The 22,791-nt window shown below is 39.7% G+C and overlaps 1 protein-coding gene across 1 annotated transcript in view; it reads right to left on the reverse strand.

Moving 5' to 3' along the window:
- The window catches only part of LOC126175586 (COP9 signalosome complex subunit 3), a 99,712-nt gene that overhangs the window by 69,670 nt on the left and 7,251 nt on the right, over positions 1 to 22,791 (reverse strand). The window contains exon 2 of the mRNA XM_049922446.1: positions 1,801 to 2,055. Coding sequence (XP_049778403.1) covers positions 1,801 to 2,055 — 255 coding nt within the window. The remainder of the gene's footprint in view (positions 1 to 1,800; positions 2,056 to 22,791) is intronic.

Consider the following 22,791-nt stretch of genomic DNA (forward strand, 5'->3'; position numbering starts at 1 on the left):
CACCCAAGAGTTTCCCCTTCCTCTGTCCTGTCACCTCCTCCCAATCCACCTATTCCTGTCATTCTCATCTGCACCTCATCGGCTCCGGTACACATGTATCACAAGCCCAGCCCACACACCCATCAACCCTCCCTTCCAAATTCCTAATGAGCAAAACCGCTGACTCTGTCCAAATTGCTAGCTACCTGTCCCGATCTCCACTCCTCTTCCTTCCTCAAGACACTCTCTCTCTCTCTCTCCACCCACCATAGTCCCCGTCTGAAATACAATCTCGGCATCGTGTGCCTGTTGGCATGATGTAGGGGCACAGGTGTGTAGGTGTGTGTTTTACTCTAGCTCAGCAAATGATTTGTTATGAAAGCTATCAAGTTTTCTTTCTCTTCTGTGTGTGCTTGTTGGCAGTTCAATGCTTTAGCTATTTAACTAGTGGTCTCCTTTACTTCTGAATTATTTACCTTCTACCACAACTTTACTACATATTTACAACAATAACTAATTAATTCTACAGCACAACATTAAATACCAATTCATTACCACCTGTAAATCATAAAGTACAGCATTATTACCTTTACAACTGCAACAAATCCTCATGTGAATGTCATTAAAAGGTGATGTTTCAATTTCTTGTGACTACCATGACCACAATGACCATAACAACATTATACAGGTTTAAAATAATACAAACTGAAAATTCAAAACCAACAATAACCTTATAGTGACAATTATAAGAATTAATTATTTACAGTTCAGTATATTAAACTTTTTTGAATGATGTTATTTTGCTGTTTGAGGCTGCTTTTTTATTGAAATAAACACTATTTCTCTTAGAACTAGCTAATCCCCTTGGTCATTATCAAGCAACAATGCACGAGAATTACATTATCAAGTGCTTCCATTTTGTCAGCACAGCATGATCCACAGAGAATTATGGAAAGATCAATATTTAATGGTGTCCCAGGTTCCCATCAAAGAGTGTAATATTGTATAATCACTGATGTGAGGTTCTACATCTAGAACAAAAAACTGCAACCCCTATGGGAGTTTAGTCCCCTACCAAGCATATACATCTCATTAAAATTGGTCAGCCTAGGTCTTAAGGATAACAATACACATGCAAGCTAAAAATCTTGACTGTCCCCTCCCTATACATATACAAGCTAATGATTTTTTTACACAACAAACCGGAATTGTTCATTAGAATCCAATTTGATCATCCATGCAGTACAAGGAATATAATTTTATGCTTCTTGCCCATAGATTGAAATTATATGCTCAGTCCCCACAATATATGGGCATGAAAGTCTACAACAAACTTAAAGGCAAAAACATTCTAAACATGGAACTAGGAATACTAAAAAAGAAGTTACATGAAATTCTTACACACAAATGTTATTACTCATTAGAAGAGTTCATGGAAGATGAACTGATAATTTGAGCAGAATCCAACCGCAAATTAGCATTATATCGTGGGAAATAAAGACAAATTGTCCATTATCAAGAAAGATATTTACCTATGCTGGAAAATAAGAAAATATAGATACTGCTACACAGACTAAATATAGTTTTAAAAATTAATATTAGATTCTAATTTGTAATTTTTGACGTGTCTCCTGTACCATAATCACATGATTTGTAAGTGTATGTTATGAGACTAATAAATCACAATTCACAATGCACAATGGTCAATAACTTAAAATAAAAAAAAAACCGTCTCATGCAGTAAATGACTTTTCAGGAAATGCAATGAGGCAGTGGATTCAGGCATAAAAAATGCTATTAAAATATGCTTGATGTACTCACAGGTATCTGGTGCAAAACGAACTTGTTCACCATTACAGCCTGTTATAAATTCCTGAGCTTGGGCAAATAATAATTCATGATGATCACTTGATACACTAGAAATTGGAGCACTAAATTTTACACAGAGGACAGCAAGAACTCCTAATGAATGTTGTTGCAGGTCTAAAGTCTCAAGGACATTGTCCAAATGCTGACCATTCTTCATTAAAACTTCTGTTGACTTGTTCAGTAAATCACATAATTCTCGGAAGCTACCTGTTAACAAGGAAAAATATTCAATTAAAAACTGACATAACAGGTTATGCAGACCGCCACTGACTGGAAATACTGTGACAGTTAACAAATAAAGTTTTCTCATAGTGAAAATTTAGATACCTGCCACTACAGATTGCAAAACAAATCTACTGTGAAATGAAATGACGATCATCTTGTTTTTTATAGGTCAACAAAGAAGCATGACAACGAACTATTGTATTTGGAGTGGGTTTTGACATTTGCCCAGTAGTTGTGCATACTCTGGTTGTCTTGTTCCTTCCTTTCCTTTGACCAGTGGGCGCCTGTCTTCCTTCCTGTTGATTTGTCTTAGAATCTCAGTTGATTAACAACTCTCTTGACAGATTTCTAGACTTCTAAGTCTCTTTCTGTATCTTCTAAGTCTCTTTCTGTATCTTCTAAGTCTCTTTCTGTATCTTCTAAGTCTCTTTCTGTATCTTCTAAGTCTCCTTCTGTATCTTCTAAGTCTCTTTCTGTATCTTCTAAGTCTCTTTCTGTATCTTCCAGTTCCTACGAAACTTTTATCATTTCTATCAACGACACTGAATTGATTTTTCTTGTTTGCCAGTAGTTATGAAACTGACTGATCAACCTGCTAGGAAACATCCTATTGAGATGTCCACTAATTGCTAGACTTACTTTCTAGCTACATCCATATTTTTTCACAGTGTCTGTAGAAGCCCTAGTTTTGTTGGCTTTTATATTAATTATCTTGCTGGACTGGCCCCAGTATTTTCCCGCCATCTTTCTCTGTTGGATTTCAAGTTTGTCTGTGAGAACTTTCCTCTTGAGCACTAAATACTCTGTAGTATATACATCTTCAGGGTGGGTGACTGGTAGTGTGCTTCATGTCTTTGTTACAGGACAGACCCTTTTTTGTTATTGGTTCTCTTGATCAGCTGGCATGTCAGTTCCTGCTTGTTAATTTGCACTGATTGCGCTATTCTTTTGGAAAGATCGGATTCCAGCCATTCTCCCAGATATCTGAACCTGTTGGCTTACTTGATTTCTCTCTGCTCCAGAAGTAATGTGTAAGGAGAATCACTGATGTTTGTGATGTATTGTGTTTTTTCAAGCAACACATTTGGCCGTACGTCTGCTTCTTGTTGTCTGAGAATCTTCAACTGATTCACTGAAGTTTCTATTGAATTGGATTTAAGTGCCAGAACATCAACAAATTCCAAGGAATCAACACTAAACCCATTGCACTTGTGCCCCAGAGGGATACCATCAGGTAGACCCTGTCTAGGTAATTCTTTTTGCTACTCTCTTTTTATCTTTTCTGGTGTGCAATTTAAGAGGAGAAGAGAAGGGAGAGACTATATCTCCCAGTCTGACACCTGTCTTGATTAAATGACACGTTATTCTTATACCTTCGTAAGTACACAAAAAAAGAACACACCACGAAGGAATTATCTGAATGGGACAGAAACTGACAGATGTTATGTACATCTACAGACAAACATGTCATTACAGTTTCACAAAAATTGGGCGATTCTAGTAAACAAGCTTCACAAATTGAGCAAATAGGTAATGTGTTGGTCCACCTCTGGACCTCATGCAAGCTTGGGCTTGGTACTGATTGACAGAGCTGTTGAATGTCCTCCTTATGAATACTGTGCCAAAGTCTGTACAAATGGCACATTAGATTATCAAAATACTGAGATGGTTGCAGGGCCCTGTGCATAATGCTCCAAATGTTCTTAATTGGGGAGAGATCCGGCTAACTTGATGGCTGAGATAGGGATTGGAAAGCACAACAACAAGTGCTAGAAACTCTCACCATGTGCGGGTAGGTATTATTTTGCTGAAATGTAAGCCCATGATGGCTTGCCATGAAGGGCAACAAAATGGGGCGTAGAATATCACCAACACACTGCTGTGCTGTAACAGTGCTGCAGATGACAACCAAAAGGGTCCTGCTATGAAAGGAAATGGCACTCCAGATCATTATTCCTGGTTGTCAAACTGTATGGCAGGCAACAGTCAGGTTGGCATCCCACCAATGTCCAGGGCATCTCCAGAGAAGTCTTCATCCTTGAAACTCATCGACTGGAGTACAATTGTCTTTGGTGATGAGCCCTGCTTCAGATTGAGCCCCGATAACCAGTGAAGACATGTCTGTAGATGCCCTGGAAAGCAGTGGGATACCACCCTGACTGTCAACTGTCGTATAAGCCTGACAACCAGGAGTGATGGTCTAGGGTGCCATTTCGTTTCTTAGCAGTACTCCTTTGGTTGCCATCTGCAACATCCTTACAGCACAGCAGTACATCGACGATATTCTACACCACATTTTGTTGTCCTCTGTGGCGAGCTATCCTGGGCTTACATTTCAATAATGCCTGCCTGCATACAGTGAGAGTTTCTACCGTTTGTCTTTGTGTTTGCCAAACCCTACCTTGGCCAGCAAGGTCGACGGGTCTCTCCCCAACTGAAAAAGTTTGAAGCATTATGGGCAGGACCCTACAAGCAGCTCGGTATTTTGATAATCTAACATGCCAGTTGGACAGAATTTGGCACAATATCCCTTAGGAAGACTTCTAACAACTCTGTCAATCAATGGCAGCTAAAGCTTGTATGAGGGCCTGAGGTGGACTAACGTGTTATTGACTTGCTCAATTTGTGAAGCTATTTCTCTTGAATAAATTTTCCAATTTTTCTGAAATTGTAATCATTTGTTTGTATACGGACCTCAAACCTACCGATTTAGGTTCTATTTGGATAATTCCTTCATGGTGTGTCATATTATGGTCTTAAGAGTGTATATCAGCAATTATTTGTATATGAGACTGCAGCAAGAAATTCTCTCTCATTACATCTAGTAAGTTAAACAAAAGTTAAATAAAAGTCAAAACTGTATATGCAATAGATGTACGAAAAGTACTTTGACAAGATACAACTGCGATTAGCTCAGTCCAATGATAAAAAAAGACAGTTGTGCTCCACAGGAACCACAAAGAGAACACCTGCATAAATAAAAATTTATGATACATAACTGAAAACATAATTATGAAAATAGTACATAATATACTGAAAAATAACATGAACTACTCTCAACAGTGAAACATTTCTGTTGTCAGACAGTTCAGAACCTGAACCTACAAAGAATTTTAAAACACATTTCAAACTGGAAGATCAATCTGAGCTTATTTTTAAGGAGTTGGCACTCCTGGGAGGGATAAACGATCTGATAACCTGGATGGTTAGGTGAATCATAGTTCCATAATTGAACAGCTGTTGGTGTTGAAACCACAGAGGTATGATCCTGGATTCTGTCAGAAGATTGTCAAAGGGACTTGTATGAAATGTACCTTTGACTAGCCTTCTCCCATAAGGATGAACTGAGTGTAACACAGACAAATCCAATAATGCTGCTGAACCACGTATAGTCTAACTGCAACAAGAGCAGTGCCTGATAGAGGTGTTGGTACTGTATACAGTGCCCCAATAGGTGTGATATGAATGGAGAGAGAATTAAGTTTCTGTATGCAACTTGTTTTACATTGATGGATATTTGAAACCATGCCAGTTTACTGTGGAAAAACTAAAATTGCTCCTCCTGGAATTAAACTGGCAGATTGACAAAGGGTCGTCACGCATTTTAAGATCAGGTATAGAGGAAGAACAGGCAGGTCTGGAGCTCTTTCAACTCACTTCCTAGTGTTGGGTCACAAAAATCATAGGATTTCAGGTAAAGGGTTCCCCACAAAGCACTCTTCCGCCAGGACATGGGGATCGAGGTCTCTAGTGTTGGTGAAGAGGGAATCAATTAGGAAGCTGGCCTCACCTCAGAAAATGGGCTACAGTCACAGTGTGTTGAGGGTTCAGTCGTATCCTGAGCAGGTAATTAGGATTTTTTAATGGTAGTTAGAAAACTAGTCATCAGGTTGAGGGTGAAGGCATTTCTTCACTACAATATCAAACAAATATGACACCTCACAAATGTTGAGTTCACACAAATCTCAAAATGTCCTGTCAACTTGGCTCCTTTCTTCCTACAATGCACAGATCTTCCTATCCCAATCACCTGATTTTTACAAGCTTTCAGTCCCCCACATCAGCCATTATTAATTAAAATTTGCAGTCTCTTGCGATCATATTTCTGTCATATAAATGGGAAGGGCAACATTCCACAACATATGTCAGTTTTTCAAAGTGTTTTCTTCTCAACTTTCCAGATCTCACTGCCATTACTATCTGCATTACATGATCCTTTGCTGAAGAAAGATGCGGGCTTCTGTTCTCAGCTTAAAGTGAGTTGAATTTCTTCCTTCTATGTTCTCAACAGGGCAGAACAATAAATAATCATTAGTTAGAAGCTCTTGACTGTTAGGAGTGGAGGGGGGAGGGGAGGTGCAGGATATTTACCTATGTAATATTACTTGTTATGATGACCCTATGCAATATGGCATTAAACAGCTGTCATTTCTCTGTGCAAGTTTTATGACTAGTGTAAATAATGAATCCTGGTTAGAAGTGCTTTCACAATCAAGCACTAACACTGCTTACTACACTTTCATGGCTAATTTTGAAATGTGCTTCTAGTACCTGGATCGCAATATGCATTAAAATGACTGTAGTACACTGAAATGGCTCAGTTCTCAAAGTAAACAATCCACAGATTCTTAATTCGGAGAATATGTAAAAACTTATAAGAAAGTGTACTGAAAGGTAACAGCAAAGGCATGAAACATGCTAAAATATGAGTATAAGGAAACAAATCAAACTCTATGTCAGAAATTGTAAAAAGTGAATCAGGGAACAGAGGAAATCACAGTCACAAATATTAATATTGGTAAAAAGGTTCTGCCAAATTATCAATGATTACTTTATAAATGTTTTCTGAATTCCACACTGGAATTTCACAAATCAGGAAAAATTAAAATATTCTAGACCACATGTACAATGAGTATAGTTCCAACTGGTGAACATGAAATGGTAGATTGTCTAAAGCCTCAAATGCAAAATGTTAACTTGAATAGATGAAGGGCCAGTATCACTTATAATAAGAACTATGTCACTAATTGTAAAGCCTTTGGCACACAATGCCAACAGATATAATTTACTGAAGGATAGTTTCACCAGAGATTAAAAAATTCCATAATGATACCATATTAAAAAGCTATAACAGACATAAATTCGACCTATGTCACTTCTCTCTATAGTATTTGAGAGATTAATGAAAAACTAAGTCACAAAATACCTAAGTGATCACAAGATACTGATGTATTTCAAACAGGTAGAAGTACAGGAACAGCAATATTGGGCTACACAAGGGTAGGAAAAAAAAGCAATTCACATAATATCTACTGTATAAAATAGAACACAGGTTGTGGAACTAATACTGGCTCACTATAATAATAAAGTCAGACTCATATCTAACGCAAGGTAAGATGAAATATGCGCACTGCAAGGTAGTGTGCTAGGTCCTCTTCTGTTCCTTATTTGTATAAACGCCACACGGACCTCAGAGACAGCCGTTTAAATCTTGTTGTTCATAGATGACACTAGTGTATCATGTGGTTTTAAGCAATCTCTTTGTATAACTACTATTCAAGTCCACATATCCTTGGTTCAATGCCAACTGATTGACACTAAATGTGAAGAAAACAAACCACATTTGGTAAAGTGAATCAATATCAAGATCTTAATGTGGTACTGGACAGCAAAAATATAGAAAACGTACAATGTACAAAACTGTATGTTAACCTAGACTTAAACTGGAAAGAACATGTAATGAATGCTCCCAGAGACTCATTTCAGTGCACTTTGTTCTGAGGAGCATTTCAAGTTTGTGCAGATGTTGGCAGCACCTATGCATGTATGATTAAGAGTGAATGTGCTACTACTTTCAAAAATAAAAACTGACCTCTTATCTCCCCACTTCAATAGCCCCACGATTTAATGAAAAAGAAATGATCAAGTGAAACATTGATTCACAATTCAGCTGTTCCACCATCTTAGATTTCCCTGATGGCCCTTTGTAAATTTTTACCAATATGTGGGTGCACAGGAATTCTAAATGTTAGGAAATTACTGTAATAAATGTAGTACCTTTTTCTGTCTGTGCGTTTCTTTGCATGTGAATATTTCTACTGTTTGTTTCCTGTTTTCTCTGTTCCAGATGTAGCTCCAAATACACCAATTTACAGACAGGGATCAGGTACAAGAAGAGCTGTGCAGTGTTCGTTGTAGTTTGCACAGCCTTTTTCAGATGGTTACAGAACAAGGTTTTCATGTTCAGTAGTGCTATTGTTTATAATTCTTGTGTACAGACTGATCTAATTTCAGACTTTAGATATATTACAGCATTATTTACTGTTCATTTACAAAATAAATACCAAGCAAGACAGCGAAGTGTTATGGCACCGCACTAGCATTCAGGAAGACTGGGGTTTAGGCCTGGTCCAATCATCCTGACTTTGGCTTTGCCGTGGCTTCTACAGGATGATAAGCTGAATCCTGGGATAGTTCCACCAAAAAGGTCATTATAAACTTCCATCTTCCTGCCCCACACTTTCCTGGTCCAATTATATTCCATACATGTGTACATGTTGTTGTTGTTGTGGTCTTCAGTCCTGGGACTCGTTTGATGCAGCTCTCCATGCTACTCTACCCTGTGCAAGCCTCTTCATCTCCCAGTACCTACTGCAGCCTACATCCTTCTGAATCTGCTTAGTGTATTCATCTCTTGGTCTCCCTCTACGATTTTTATCCTCCACGCTGCCCTCCAGTACTAAACTGGTGATCCCTTGATGCCTCAGAACATGTCCGACCCACTGATCCGTTCTTCTTGTCAAGTTGTGCCACAAACTCCTCTTCTCCCCAATTCTATTCAATACCTCCTCATTAGTTATGTGATATACCCATCTAATCTTCAGCATTCTTCTGTAGCACCACATTTCGACAGCTTCTATTCTCTTCTTGTCTAAACGATTTATCGTCCACGTTTCACTTCTGTACATGGCTACACTCCATACAAATACTTTCAGAAACGACTTCCTGACACTTAAATCAATACTGGATGTTAACAAATTTCTCTTCTTCAGAAACGCTTTCCTTGCCATTGCCAGTCTACATTTTATATCCTCTCTACTTCGACCATCATCAGTTATTTTGCTCCCCAAATAGCAAAACTCCTTTACTATTTTAAGTGTCTCAGTTCCTAATCTAATTCCCTCAGCATCACACGACTTAATTTGACTACATTCCATTATCCTCGTTTTGCTTTTGTTGATGTTCATCTTATACCTTCCCTTCAAGACACTGTCCATTCCGTTCAACTGCTCTTCCAAGTTCTTTGCTGTACATGTGTGTACATATGGGTAAATATCCAAAATGTATTTCACATGACTTATACCACTATGTTGATTGGTCAAAGGACAAATAAATAAATAAAATTTGCTTTCAGTGCCAGACCATGCTGCTTTATGTTTCCTTAGTGGTAAAATAGTGTGTTTATAATGTGTTTTTGGACAGGTATCTTCAAGCAGTAGCCGTTATATTCCAATAACTTTTTTCTTTTTTTTTTTGCGATTTAGGTGTACTACTATTTAATAGTTTTTTTTACACCAGACACATTTAACTTTTATTTATAAATCATCATCTGTGGTGGTTCTTCTTTGTTCCTCCTATTCACATGCTATGAACTTTTGCCCTCATTCATAGCAGTGTTCGCTTTGTACACATTAAGTGTCCGCTGTTAGTCCTATTTGATAGGGGTTCCACCCACTTGAGCAATATTCTAGGATGGGTGACTGGATTGTTTTTTAAACAATCTCCTTTGTAGGCAGATTGCATTTTCCCAGTACCCTAGCTGTATTTTGCTAGTAACATACCAGAGAACAAAATTCTGGCAACTACTTCGCCTCAAATATTTTTTTGACTTTAACCTCTGCTAATAACAAGTGAAAAACCTGATGACTACAGAACATGACAAAAAAAGTGATACACACATACCACTGGAGGTGATGTTTTGTAAATCATAGCAAAACATGCCTGGTATAGAACTCTTAAATGACAATACACTTATGACAGAAAACAAATAATTTTAATGTGTGTATGTGATGATTAAAGTAAATTGACACAGGATATCAATAGAGGAGAATGGAGTGGAAGGCAGTGAAAAGGTACGGTAGGGAAAGGAAAGAAATATCACCATCAAACCGCAGTGTGTTCTAACTAGATGGAACATCACCATAAGTCAGGAAGTACTGTATATCTTATAGAATGTTGGAACATAGTATCAGCATTAAGGGATTAGCAATATAGGAGAGTTTATTAATAGCTGAAGCAAAACTGAGAATGGATATTATAATACATGGGTAGTATGGTAAATTTTACACACTGTCGCGAACTGATAGAACTGGAAAACTGTCTACCAAACATTTCAAACTATAAACACCTATTTTATGAAGAAAATACATACATGTAAACACAGTAAATAGTATTTAGAAAGCAATACACAGTGCCTTTTTAGATTATACTTGTGTCTCCATTTCTTCTTTAATGCCAAATGATGTCAAAAACACTACTTTTTACCTTCAAACAGAGCTGATTATCTGGACAGAGGAAAGAATGACGAACCTCAGTGAAAGAATGAAGAGATTCTCGGAGGACAAGAACAAACCAATTATTTCCCGTGTTCCACAGTATGCCAAAGTCAATAAATAAATTAATTAATAGAAACAGAGCTGGCTTCTCACTATTAAAATAGAAAGGCATCAATAAAAATGGTTCCACCTATTTACATTCTTTATTGTGCACAGTGTAGGCTTTTTCTTTATCCAGGTATTGTACAGTCTAAATTACGGTATTGTACAGTCTAAATTATATTTTTCACTTTCATATACCCAGTCTTTTTTATGGAAGAAAATCCCCCACATAACCTACCTATGTAAGCAGACACTGCCGCCATCTCCCCGTCAATGTCAAAATTTTCTTCTCAAGGAAGCCTGACAGAATCATTTTGTTCTGTGCCAATGGTACCATTTGAAATAAACTGTGGAATATTTTGACATCCCATTCTGTGATGTTCAGTGTACATCAATCTTTACACCTACAAATTAATTTAAAAGCTATTCACAATCGCATGCAGGAATAATCATTCTTCAATGCCTGTCTCAAATGTACTAACACTAATCTTCACCAAAACAGTAGCACGACTCGACAATCCACTGGATAATGGAGGGCATGCCATCATCTGTTTCATCCTGTTCTTTTCCATTCGACACTGAGTGTCTCAATGCCTTAGGATGCATAATGATCCTCCTGTGTAGTAACTTAGTGGTTCCACAGCAGTACTACTGAAAACACTCATAATTCACTATGGAGAAAGCATCAAAACGAACGTATCCATCAAGTTCACCGCATTCCATTCACCTTAACATCCTTTACCAAATTGTTCACACCACTCATATTTTGTGCCATTGTGTTTCTTCTCCAAATTTTAGCTGATCTTACATTTCCTTCATGAAATAAATTAAATCACAGCAATGCTTCATGATAACAGATACACTACTTTCACGCATTTAGTTGTTCTGCTATACATGTGCGATTACAATTAAAATTGTGTGTGTCGGGCAAATTACAAGTGCCACATACCAGAGATGTCAAAGCTACCACAAATATTGTCCTCTGTCCTTGATACTGTCTCTTCTACAGGATCAATCAGTGACTGAGTGTGAATGATATGTCAGTGGCAGTTCCATGGGCCCTGTACAGGGGAGGCAGGGACTGAAGAGAAATCATGACATTACATCCATAACCCTAACTAAAAAGTTTCATGGGGCTATCTTCCACTAAAACTGAAACTGAGCCAGTGACACACAATTCATCTGTTGGGAAGCATGCTGTGTCCCTTGTCAGTGGGTTACAAGACCAATGGGTAGGGTACGCCAATCATCAGCAGTTTGAATGTACAAAGAAAAGATTGGTTGATTGGGGTATGGGTGTAGACAGTGAGGTTATCAGTCTCTTGGTCAGGGGTTCATTCATCTGGAGGCAGTGATGTTCATTAGGAATGTACTCGGATGAGAAAAGTACATAGGAGTGGTAAAAGTGAGTCACTGAAGGCAATAATGATGACAGAGCTGAAATACAATTTACAGGAAAGTAAAAGTACATGGATTGGATTGGTATCTTAAGCTGACAAGTGGTCTTCCAGCACTCAGCCATGCCAAGAGAAACCCCTCCCACATCTGATCCCTGCCAACCCAATGAAAAGTGCTGACAGCACCAAATTGGAGAATATCTTATAATCATGAGATCCAGTATAGTAAAAGGGAAAGGGTTAAAAATGTAATGGACATCAGTTGGACAGTTAATAATAAAACCAGATGAGAGAAATAATTAAGGGAATACATTTGCGTCCCCTGGGGCTCTGCAAATAAAGGGGCCAGGCTCTCCCACAGCTGTCCCACCCCCCAATCCATCATAGGCAATGCTTTATAGAGGAGGGTAGCAACTACTAATCAACTGAGTTCTACTCTAAAAACAGGAAACAGGGGACAGCAGAAAAAGAGACAAGCCTCCTAGAAGCAATTAAACCAGAGGATAGGATGGATGGCAGAGGAACAGTAGCACAGCCGTAGACAGTATTTTTATTCATTCTTCATTACCAGATGGGCATTCTGTTAGTAAAAGGGTGAATTGCCTTTCAGACCATGATGCACAAATTTTAACACTAAAAGGCTTTTGTACTCGCACAAATATCACATACAATTACAAACTATGTAGAAAAGTTAATCCAACAGCAATAGAGAGTTTTTTAAACATCGCCAGTGAACAAGAGTGGCATGATGTTTATAGTGCCGATAACATAGATGACAAATATAATTATTTCCTTAGCGCATTTCTCAATCTCTTTGAGAGTTGCTTTCCATTAGAACATTCTAAATGGGGTACTAGCAGCAAAAGGCAGCCTGGGTGGCTGACTAGTGGAATAAGGACATCATGTAGAACAAACCGGGAATTATATCAAAATGTTAGAAGTAGTCACAATCAAGCTACAGTAGCCCATTACAAGCAGTACTTAAAGGTGCTTAAAAATGTTATCAGGAAAGACAAAGGGTATGTGATATGCAAATAGAATAGCTAATTTACAGAATAAAATTAAAACCATATGATCAGTTGTGAAGGAAGAGTGTGGTCAGCAGCACGAGGTTGACAATATAAAGTCAGTTCGTAGTAAAAATGTTTCTGATACTGATAAATCAGATATATGTACAGTATTTAACAATCATTTTCTGAGCATTGCTGGTGAATTAAATAAAAAAATTAGTTTCTACAAGGAATCATATAACTCTCTCAACAAATGCCATTCCAATATTGATGTCAGAGTTACTCCTCTGTGATACAGACAAGGGGGAGATTGAGTCAATAATTAAATCACTGAAGACTAAGGACTCTCATGGATATGATGGAGTCTCTAGCAGAATATTAAAGTACTGTGCTGCACATGTTAGCCCTATGTTTAGCCATATTTGCAATTTTTCCTTTAGGAATGGTCAGTTTCCTGAACGAATAAAGTACTCAGTAGTAAAGCCGCTTTATAAAAAGGGAGATAGGGACAATGTCGACAATTTTAGACCTATTTCTACACAATCAGTGTTTGTTAAAGTTACTGAAAAGGCTGTGTACATAAGGATAATTGATCATTTGTATCACACAATTTGCTATCAAATGTACAGTTCGGCTTTAGAAGTAGTTTACCAACTGCAAATGCTATACTCTCTTTTTTCTGTGAGGTACTGGACAAGGTTTCGAAAGCTAGGCATATTTTTTTATTTAACTAAGGTGTTTCATTGTGTTGATCACAAAATATTGCTCCAGAAGTTGGACTATTACAGAATACGGGGAGTAGCTCACAACTGGTTCACCTCTTACTTTAACAACAGGCAGCAAAAGGTCATTATTCACAGTGTTGAGAATGGCTGTGATGTGGGATCTGAGTGAGGTACAATCAAATGTGGGTGGCCCAGGGATCAGTGTTGGGGCCACTACTGTTCCTTAATTATATAAATGATACGACCTCTAGCATTACAGGTAGCTCTAAAATATTTCTGTTTGCTGATGACACTAGCTTGGTAATAAAGGATGTTGTGTGCAACACTGGGTCAGTTTCAAATAGTGCAATTCATGACATAAGTTCATGGATTGTAGAAAATAAACTAATGCTAAATCACAGAAAGACTCAGTTTTTACAGTTTCTAACACACAATTCAACCAAACCTAACATCATAATTTCACAGAATGGGCATATGATTAGTGAAACTGAACAGTTCAAATTTCTAGGTGTTCAGATAGATAGTAAACTGCTGTAGAAAGCCAACATTCAGGATCTTGTTCAAAGACTTAATGCTGCCACTTTTACTATTCGAACAGTATCTGAAGTGAGTGATTGATCGACACCAAAATTAGTCTACTTTGCTTATTTTCATTCGATTATGTCATATGGTATTATATTTTAGGGGTAACTCTTCCCATTCTAAAAGGATATTTTTGGCTCAGAAATGGGCAGTTTGAGCAGTGAGTGGTGTAAGTACATGAACCTCTTGTCGACCCCTGTTCATGAGTCTGGGTATTTTGACACTGGCCTCTCTCTCTCTCTCTCTCTCTCTCTCTCTCTCTCTCTCTCTCTCTATATATATATATATATATATATATATATATATATATATATATATATATATATATGATGAGACTTACCAAACAAAAGCGCTGGCAGGTCGATAGACACACAAACAAACACAAACATACACACAAAATCTAGCTTTCGCAACCAACGGTTGCCTCGTCAGGAAAGAGGGAAGGAGAAGGAAAGACAAAAGGATATGGGTTTTAAGGGAGAGGGTAAGGAGTCATTCCAATCCCGGGAGCGGAAAGACTTACCTTAAGGGGAAAAAAGGACAGGTATACACTCGCACACACACACATATCCATCCATACATACAAGACACAAGAAAATGTCTGGTTTGATGCAGCTCTCCATGCTACTCTATCCTGAGCAAGCTTCTTCATGTCCCAGTACCTACTGCAACCTACATCCTTATGAATCTGTTTAGTGTATTCATCTCTTGGTCTCCCTCTACGATTTTTACCCTCCACGCTGCCCTCCAATACTAAATTGGTGATCCCTTAGAATATGCCCTACCAACCGATCCCTTCTTATAATCAAGTTGTGCCACAAATTTTCTCTTCTCTCCAATTCTATTCAATACCTCCTCATTAGTTATGTGATCTACCCATCTAATCTTCAGCATTCTTCTGTAGAACCACATTTCCAAAGCTTCTATTCTCTTCTTGTCTAAACTATTTATCACCCACGTTTCACTTCTGTACATGGCTACACTCCACACAAATACTTTCAGAAACGACTTCCTGACACTTAAATCTATGGTAAATGTTAACAAATTTCTCTTCTTTCCTTGCCATTGCCAGTTTACATTTTATATCCTCTCTACTTCAACCATCATCAGTTATTTTGCTCCCCAAATAGCAAAGCTCATTTACTACTTTAAGCATTTCATTCCCTAAATCCAATTCCCACAGCATAACCAGATTTAATTCGACTACATTCCATTGTCTTCGTTTTGCTTTTGTTGATGTTCATCTTATATCCTCCTTTCAAGACACTGTCCATTCCATTCAGCTGATCTTCCAGGTCCTTTGCTGTCTCTGACAGAATTACAATGTCATCGGGGAATTCAAACTTTTTATTTCTTCTCCATGGATTTTAATACCTACTCCAAATTTTTCTTTTGTTTCCTTTACTGTTTGCTCAATATACAGATCGAATAACATCTGGGAGAGGTTACAACCCTGTCTCACTCCCTTCCCAACCACTGCATCCCTTTCCTGCCCCTCGACTCTTATAACTGCCATCTGGTTTCTGTACAAATTGTAAATAGCCTTTCACTCCCTGTATTTTATCCCTGCCACCTTTAGAATTTGAAAGAGAGTATTCCAGTCAACATTGTCAAAAGCTTTCTCTAAGTCTACAAATGGTAGAAACATAGATTTGCCTTTCCTTAATCTATTTTCTAAGATAAGTCGTACGGTCAGTATTGCCTCATGTGTTTCAACATTTCCACGGAATCCAAACTGATCTTCCCCGAGGTCGGCTTCTACCAGTTTTTCCATTCGTCTGCAAAGAATTTGTGTTAGTATTTTACAGCTGTGACTTATAAAACTGATAATTCAGTAATTTTCAAATCTGTCAACACCTGCTATCTTTGGGATTGGAATTATTATATTCTTCTTGAAGTCTAAGGGTATTTCCCCTGTCTCATACATCTTGCTCACTAGATGGTAGGGTTTTGTTAGGCCTGGCTCTCCCAAGGCTGTCAGTAGTTCTAATGGAATGTTGTCTATTCCCGGGGCCTTGTTTCGACTTAGGTCTTTCAGTGCTCTGTCAAACTCTTCATGCAGTATCATATCTCCTATTTCATCTGCACCTACATTCTCTTCCATTTCTATAATATTGTCCTCAAGAGCATCGCCCTTGTATAGACCCTCTAAACACTCCTTCCACCTTTCTGCGTTCCCTTCTTTGCTTAGAACTGGGTTTCCATCTGAGCTCTTGATATTCATGCAAGTGGTCCTCTTTTCTCCAAAGGTCTCTTTAATTTTCCTCTAGGCAGTATCTATTTTACCCCTAGTGATATGCGCCTCTACATCCTTACATCTGTCCTCTAGCCATCCCTGCTTAGCAATTTTGCACTTTCTGTCCATCTCATTTTTGAGACATTTGTATTCCTTTTTGCCTGCTTCGTTTTCGGCATTTTTGTATTTTCTCCTTTCATCAATTAAATTCAGTATCTCTTCTGTTACCCAAGGTTTTCTATTGGCCCTAGTCTTTTTACCTACTTGATCATCTGCTACCTTCACTATTTCATCTCTCAAAGCTACCCATTCTTCTTCTACTGTATTTCTTTCCCCGGTTCTTGTCAATCGTTTTCTAATGCTCTCCCTGAAGCTCTCTACAACCTCTGGTTCTGTCACTTTATCTGGGTCCCATCTCCTCAAATTCCCATCTTTTTGCAGTTTCTTCAGTTTTAATCTACAGTTCGTAACCAATAGATTGTGGTCAGAGTCAACATCTGCCCCTGGAAATGTCTTACAATTTAAGACCTGGTTTCTAAATCTGTGTCTTACCATTATATAATCTATCTGAAACCTGTCAGTATCTCCAGGCTTCTTCCATGTATACAACCTTCTTTTACGATTCTTGAACAAAGTGTTAGCTATGATTAAGTTATGCTCTGTGCAAAACTCTACCAAGCGGCTTCCTCTTTCATTTTTTACCACCAATCCACATTCACCTACTATGTTTCCTTCTCTTCCTTTTCCTACTATCGAGTTCCAGTCATCCATGACCATTCAATTTTCATCTCCCTTCACTACCTGAATCATTTCTTTTATCTCATCATACATTTTATCAATCTCTTCATCATCTGCAGAGCTAGTTGGCATATAAACTTATACAACTGTGGTAGGCGTGGGCTTCATATCTATCTTGGACACAATAATGCTTTCACTATGCTGTTTGTAGTAGCTTACCTGCATTCCTATTTTCCTATTTATTACTAAACCAACTCCTGCATTACCCATATTTGATTTTGTATTTATAACCCTGTATTCACCTGACCAGAAGTCTTGTTCTTCCTGCCACCGAACTTCACTATATCTAACTTTAACCTATCCATTTCCCTTTTTAAATTTTCTAACCTACCTACCCGATTAAGGGATCTAACATTCCATGCTCCGATCCGTAGTACGCCAGTTTTCTTTCTCCTGATAACGGCATCCTCCTCATTAGTCCCCGTCTGGGGATCCGAATGGGGTACTATTTTACCTCCGGAATATTTTACTCAAGAGGACGCCATCATCATTTAACCATACAGTAAAGCTGCATGCCCTCGGGAAAAATTACAGCTGTAGTTTCCCCTTGCTTTCAGCCGTTCGCAACACCAGCACAGCAAGGCCGTTTTGGTTAGTATTACAAGGCCAGATCAGTCAATGATCCAGACTGTTGCCCTTACAACTACTGAAAAGGTTGCTGCCCCTCTTCAGGACCCACACGTTTGTCTGGCCTCTCAACAGATACCCCTCCATTGTGGTTGCACCTACGGTATGGCTATCCGTATCGCTGAGGCACGCAAGCCTCCCCACCAATGGCGAGGTCCATGGTTCATGGGGGGCGGGGTTAAAAATGTTATACTTGGGTATAAAAATCACTGTCATGCAGAGAACAGAGAACCAGTTCATCCACCATAGGCAAAGAGTTGGAGAGGGGAGCAGGAAACAGGGTGCAGTAGAAAGAGAGGTAAACCTGTGAAACAAGGCAGGGTCGCGAATATTCAGGACCAGTATACGGCAGGAGACACCCCCAACTCCAACCACCCCATTTCCGCCCCAAAGGTACTTTAAATAGTTGCATCTGAAAATAAAAAGCATTGTCATACAGAGAATGGAGAACTAATTCAAGTGTCGGTGATCGTCTGCCAACATGAGAGGCTAAGAATTCCGGAGACCACACTTAGCCTGGACAGCCTAGAGGAGCGGGTATTCCATCACAATATCAGGCTTCACAACCACAGTGTGGGAGTGGCTCATTATGTAAAATAAAACTATGGGACAGTTTCATACGACCGCTGTGGAGGCGACCTGCAAATCTGCCCTGGGCTTGTCAAAGTGAATAGGTGGGGGGGGGGGGGGGGGGGGAGGGGGAATGGATGAGTAATGGCTTCTCTAGCCAAACTGTTGGCCAATTTATTCACTGGGACCTGACTTGGGACAAAGAGAAAGACAACAAGCAAGCAGTATGATTAAGTTCATAGAGAAAGTCACGAATAGCAGGCATCACAGGGTGACAAGAGTAACATCAGTAGTTGGCCTGGAGATATTTACTGAGCCACTACATACTAAACTGCAGTCGAGGGAAGCTCATCAAATAAAATGGAGCACTTTGTTAACGGCCATCAACTCTGTCATGAAAACACAGGATGTGCCCAGCAGTGAATGATGTTCCTGACTGGCGGAAGATGTAAAAGCGTAATTTGTCCTATCCACAATTTTAGAGCTGTCAGTGTAGAAGATGGTCGCACTCAGATACTCCTGAAGAACTGTCCTGATTTGTGACCTGGATAATAACCATGGGAGTGGGGGGAGTGGGGAGAAAACATGGAGAGAACATTCTAAGGAGGATAGATGGGGGTCCTGGCAGAGGGCTGTGAGGTGCATACCAGTTAGTAATCCCACCCGAGAGTGATTGTACAGGAGTCAATGCCACTCACATGGAAAAAGAATACAATATGTTGGATTACCATGAAATTATCGAATGGCAATTGTATAGATGAGAAGACTTGGTACCACTGGACCTAAAAAGAGAAGAGCCCTGCTTTTGCAAGGAGACTGTCTACAGGACTAATTCAGAATGTGCCAGTGGCCAGTTGAACTCCACAATGAGGGACTGTGTATCGAGGGACTGTGTCTAACAATCTCAAAGCCAATGGTGCAACTGAGCCTTAATCCTGGCAACCGCATTCTATGCACGATTGGACCAGAGCTTGGTAAATATGATGGCGAGTAGCATTAAATGCACCCCACTAGGTGTGGACAAGGAAGCAGCAAGTGTGAACATTTTGTATGCAGCTAGTTTTTAGATGTCAAATATAAGGCGACCATGTCAGGAGTACCAATAATCAGCACTGTGCAACAATGTTCAAGTGCTGCTGAAGATGATGATTTTGGATTTGGAGCACTAGACTGCATGGTCAACAGTACCCTTACAAAGAGTCAGCATACCACTTTCATTGGGGGGGGGGGGGGGGACAACAGCTGTCCTCAGAGGCAGAATTGTTTTAACGCATTACAATCCATCTCTCCTCTCTACACTCCCTATATACTGACAGTTCATAAAATTTAAAAACCTGTGTGACACTGGTGTCAATATTGGCAAGGATTGTTGGCCAATCTCCAGCCAAACTGAGGGCTGCCCCGATGTCAGTATATAAAACACATCTTGCTAAAATACAGACCAAAAATGGTACACCACAAACTTCAGAGTGGTGGATCCTCCTGCTAGAAAAGGAAACCGTGCATTAAAGGGCTATGTCCTACACACAGTCTGGTGAGCAACACCTCCTTCCATTGGTGTGGCTGGAATAAAGTTTGTACTGCCTGTGTGGTTGACTTGAGTGACTTCAGTTTGTTGACTGCCATCACCAATTATCCAGTCTCCCACTGATGTACCACACCAACCCTACATGCTTCTTTGGCTGCTTTGTCGGCTATGACTCTTCTCTGTACCTTCAAGTGTAGCTGTGTTCCATTGGTATAAACAACAGAAAAATTTTGTCCGGTAAGTACTTAAAAACATAATCTGGAGTACAAGTTTTCTTGCACCGTATCTGACATAAAATCCGTTTGGACCCCTGTGAAGGCCAAACTGGCAATTTTTTTCGTACTTGGCTGTGTGTTAGGAAGTCTGATACACCCAGACCTGTGAGATAGTTGGTAGCACGGAGCTTGAATTGCTTGGTCGCTTGTTGAAAAGCCACTTGAAGTTGGGGTGGACTGCTACACTAAATGCCAATGGCTGAGGCAAAGTCGAGATTTTCAGGGCCCATTGAGCAGGAGGTGCTGCAGTATCCAGAGTGGTTGCTCCTCAAAATGTTCACAGAGATTCAGAAATGGGCTGCTTCAAAAGAATCCAGTTGATATCCGAATGACCACATGGTAAAAAGTATCTAACATCTTGAGCTAGAAAATATGGGCTGATCCATAAACTGTGTTGCCATAATCTAACCATGATCTGACAAATGCCCTATAAAACTTCAGGAGGGGAACCTGTCAGTTCCTCACACCCTTCATTGTGGCATTTCAAAATATTCAATGATTTGAAGCCCTTAGTTCACAGATCCTTTAGTTGTGGTAGCCAGGTTAGTTTAGAGTCAAATAGTAGGGCCACAAAGTGCACACTGTCCTTAAAATTTAAAGTAGTGTCCCCCATAGTGGGCTCCAGTGGGTGACAACTGTGACAAGCACACCTGAAGTTGATACAAATGGTCTTCAAGCGACAATCTAAACCAGTTTTATTGGCTCCACTTTCCAACCACCTTATGATCAGCTGAAGTTGTCTTGTTGTTGTTACTGCAAGATCAGAGGAAAAGTAGATCATTGCCCTTGGGGCACCCCGTTATCCTGAACAAACAAGAGATCACCAATCCAACAGCAAAAGTGCCTGTTCTCGAGGAAGGATTGAATAATAAGTGGCAAATGTCCAAGAAGTCCCCATTCACGAAGTTGGCGAAGGATGCTTATCTGCAAGTGATGTCATATCCTTTTTCAAGATCAAAAAACACACCAACTAAATGGTTGTGTTATAAGAAAGACTCCTGTATTGCCGTCTCCAGTAGGATTAAGTTGTCAAGGGCGGAACAATAGTGACTGCTGAAACTGCACTGGGAGTGGCAAAGGTAACCCCTGGGTTCAAGGAGCCACACAAGATGGTAGCTGACCACGTGCTCAAGAATCTTGTCAATACAGCTGGTCCGGGCTCCACTTCAGTAACTACCAGGGCTGACACAATCTTTGCCTGGCTTCCATGCGGAAAGTAATATTGATTCCTTCCAAGTGATTAGGTACTGTCCATAAAACCAGATCTGATTCAAACAAGATTGAAGCTTGTCTTTGACTCCTGGGCACAGATAAATGAACACGGCATAATTAATCTGATCTGGTCCAGTGGCATTGTCCCAAGCTGCTGACAGAGTTGGTTCCAGCTCCCACGTGGAGATGGGAAGCTTGTAGACCTACTCATTACATGAGAAGAAGCGGACCTCCTCATTTCAGCAAGCCTATCGAACATCTGAAAGTAAGGAGCTTGTCTGGATGATGCAGTGATGGCAGAAAAGTGCTCAGCTAAAACCTGAACCATGTGTGCGTGACCACCAAGACTCCATTTCTCAACAAGGCCATAAGGGAAAGTATACAGCCCTTGCCTGAAATCTCTTATAGAGTCCCAAAGTTGTACAGTGGATGTGGACCAATTAAAGGAAGTCGTGAATTCCTTCCAGAAGTTCATCTTCTGTTCATTTATCACTTGTCTCACTTGTGCTCTCACAGATTTGAAGACATGAAGATTTTCTGTAGGTGGATGGTGTTTGCACTTCCACAAAGGTGCATGCCAGGCTGTGACTGTTGAGCACCATTCTTCATTCCACCAAGAGACTGGCCATCATCTGTGGTGACTGCTAGTTGGCAGAATGGAATTGGCGGCAGCTCATTGAATTATACAGGTGAGATGGTCCACTACATCCTGGGCATATTTCTATTGTTCGCCCTTTGAAGTACACATCTGTGCAGTCTCCTGTCAGCTATCAACTGAGTCAGCTGGTCCACCCACTGGAAGTGTTTACTGGAAAGCAAATCTGTGACCACTTTCCAATGAACTGAGTCTGCTATAACTGGGGAGTAAAATCAAAGATCAATGGTTGAAGATGACTCCACAGCTGTGGAAAAGTGTCATCTGAGCAGTTCAAAAGGCAGATACTCTCTAAATGGAGGAGGTGCTTAATAATTTGACCTCTAGAACAAGTACCAGACAAGTCCCGCAGTACATTGCATACACTGAAGGAGCTGTGAGGAGGAATGGGTGGGGGAGTGCAGGGAAAAGCTCCATCACTGCGTTTACATCCAATGGGTTGTTAG

Source organism: Schistocerca cancellata, chromosome 3 (genome assembly GCF_023864275.1).
Source record: "Schistocerca cancellata isolate TAMUIC-IGC-003103 chromosome 3, iqSchCanc2.1, whole genome shotgun sequence".
Classification (NCBI taxonomy): Eukaryota; Metazoa; Arthropoda; class Insecta; order Orthoptera; family Acrididae; genus Schistocerca; species Schistocerca cancellata.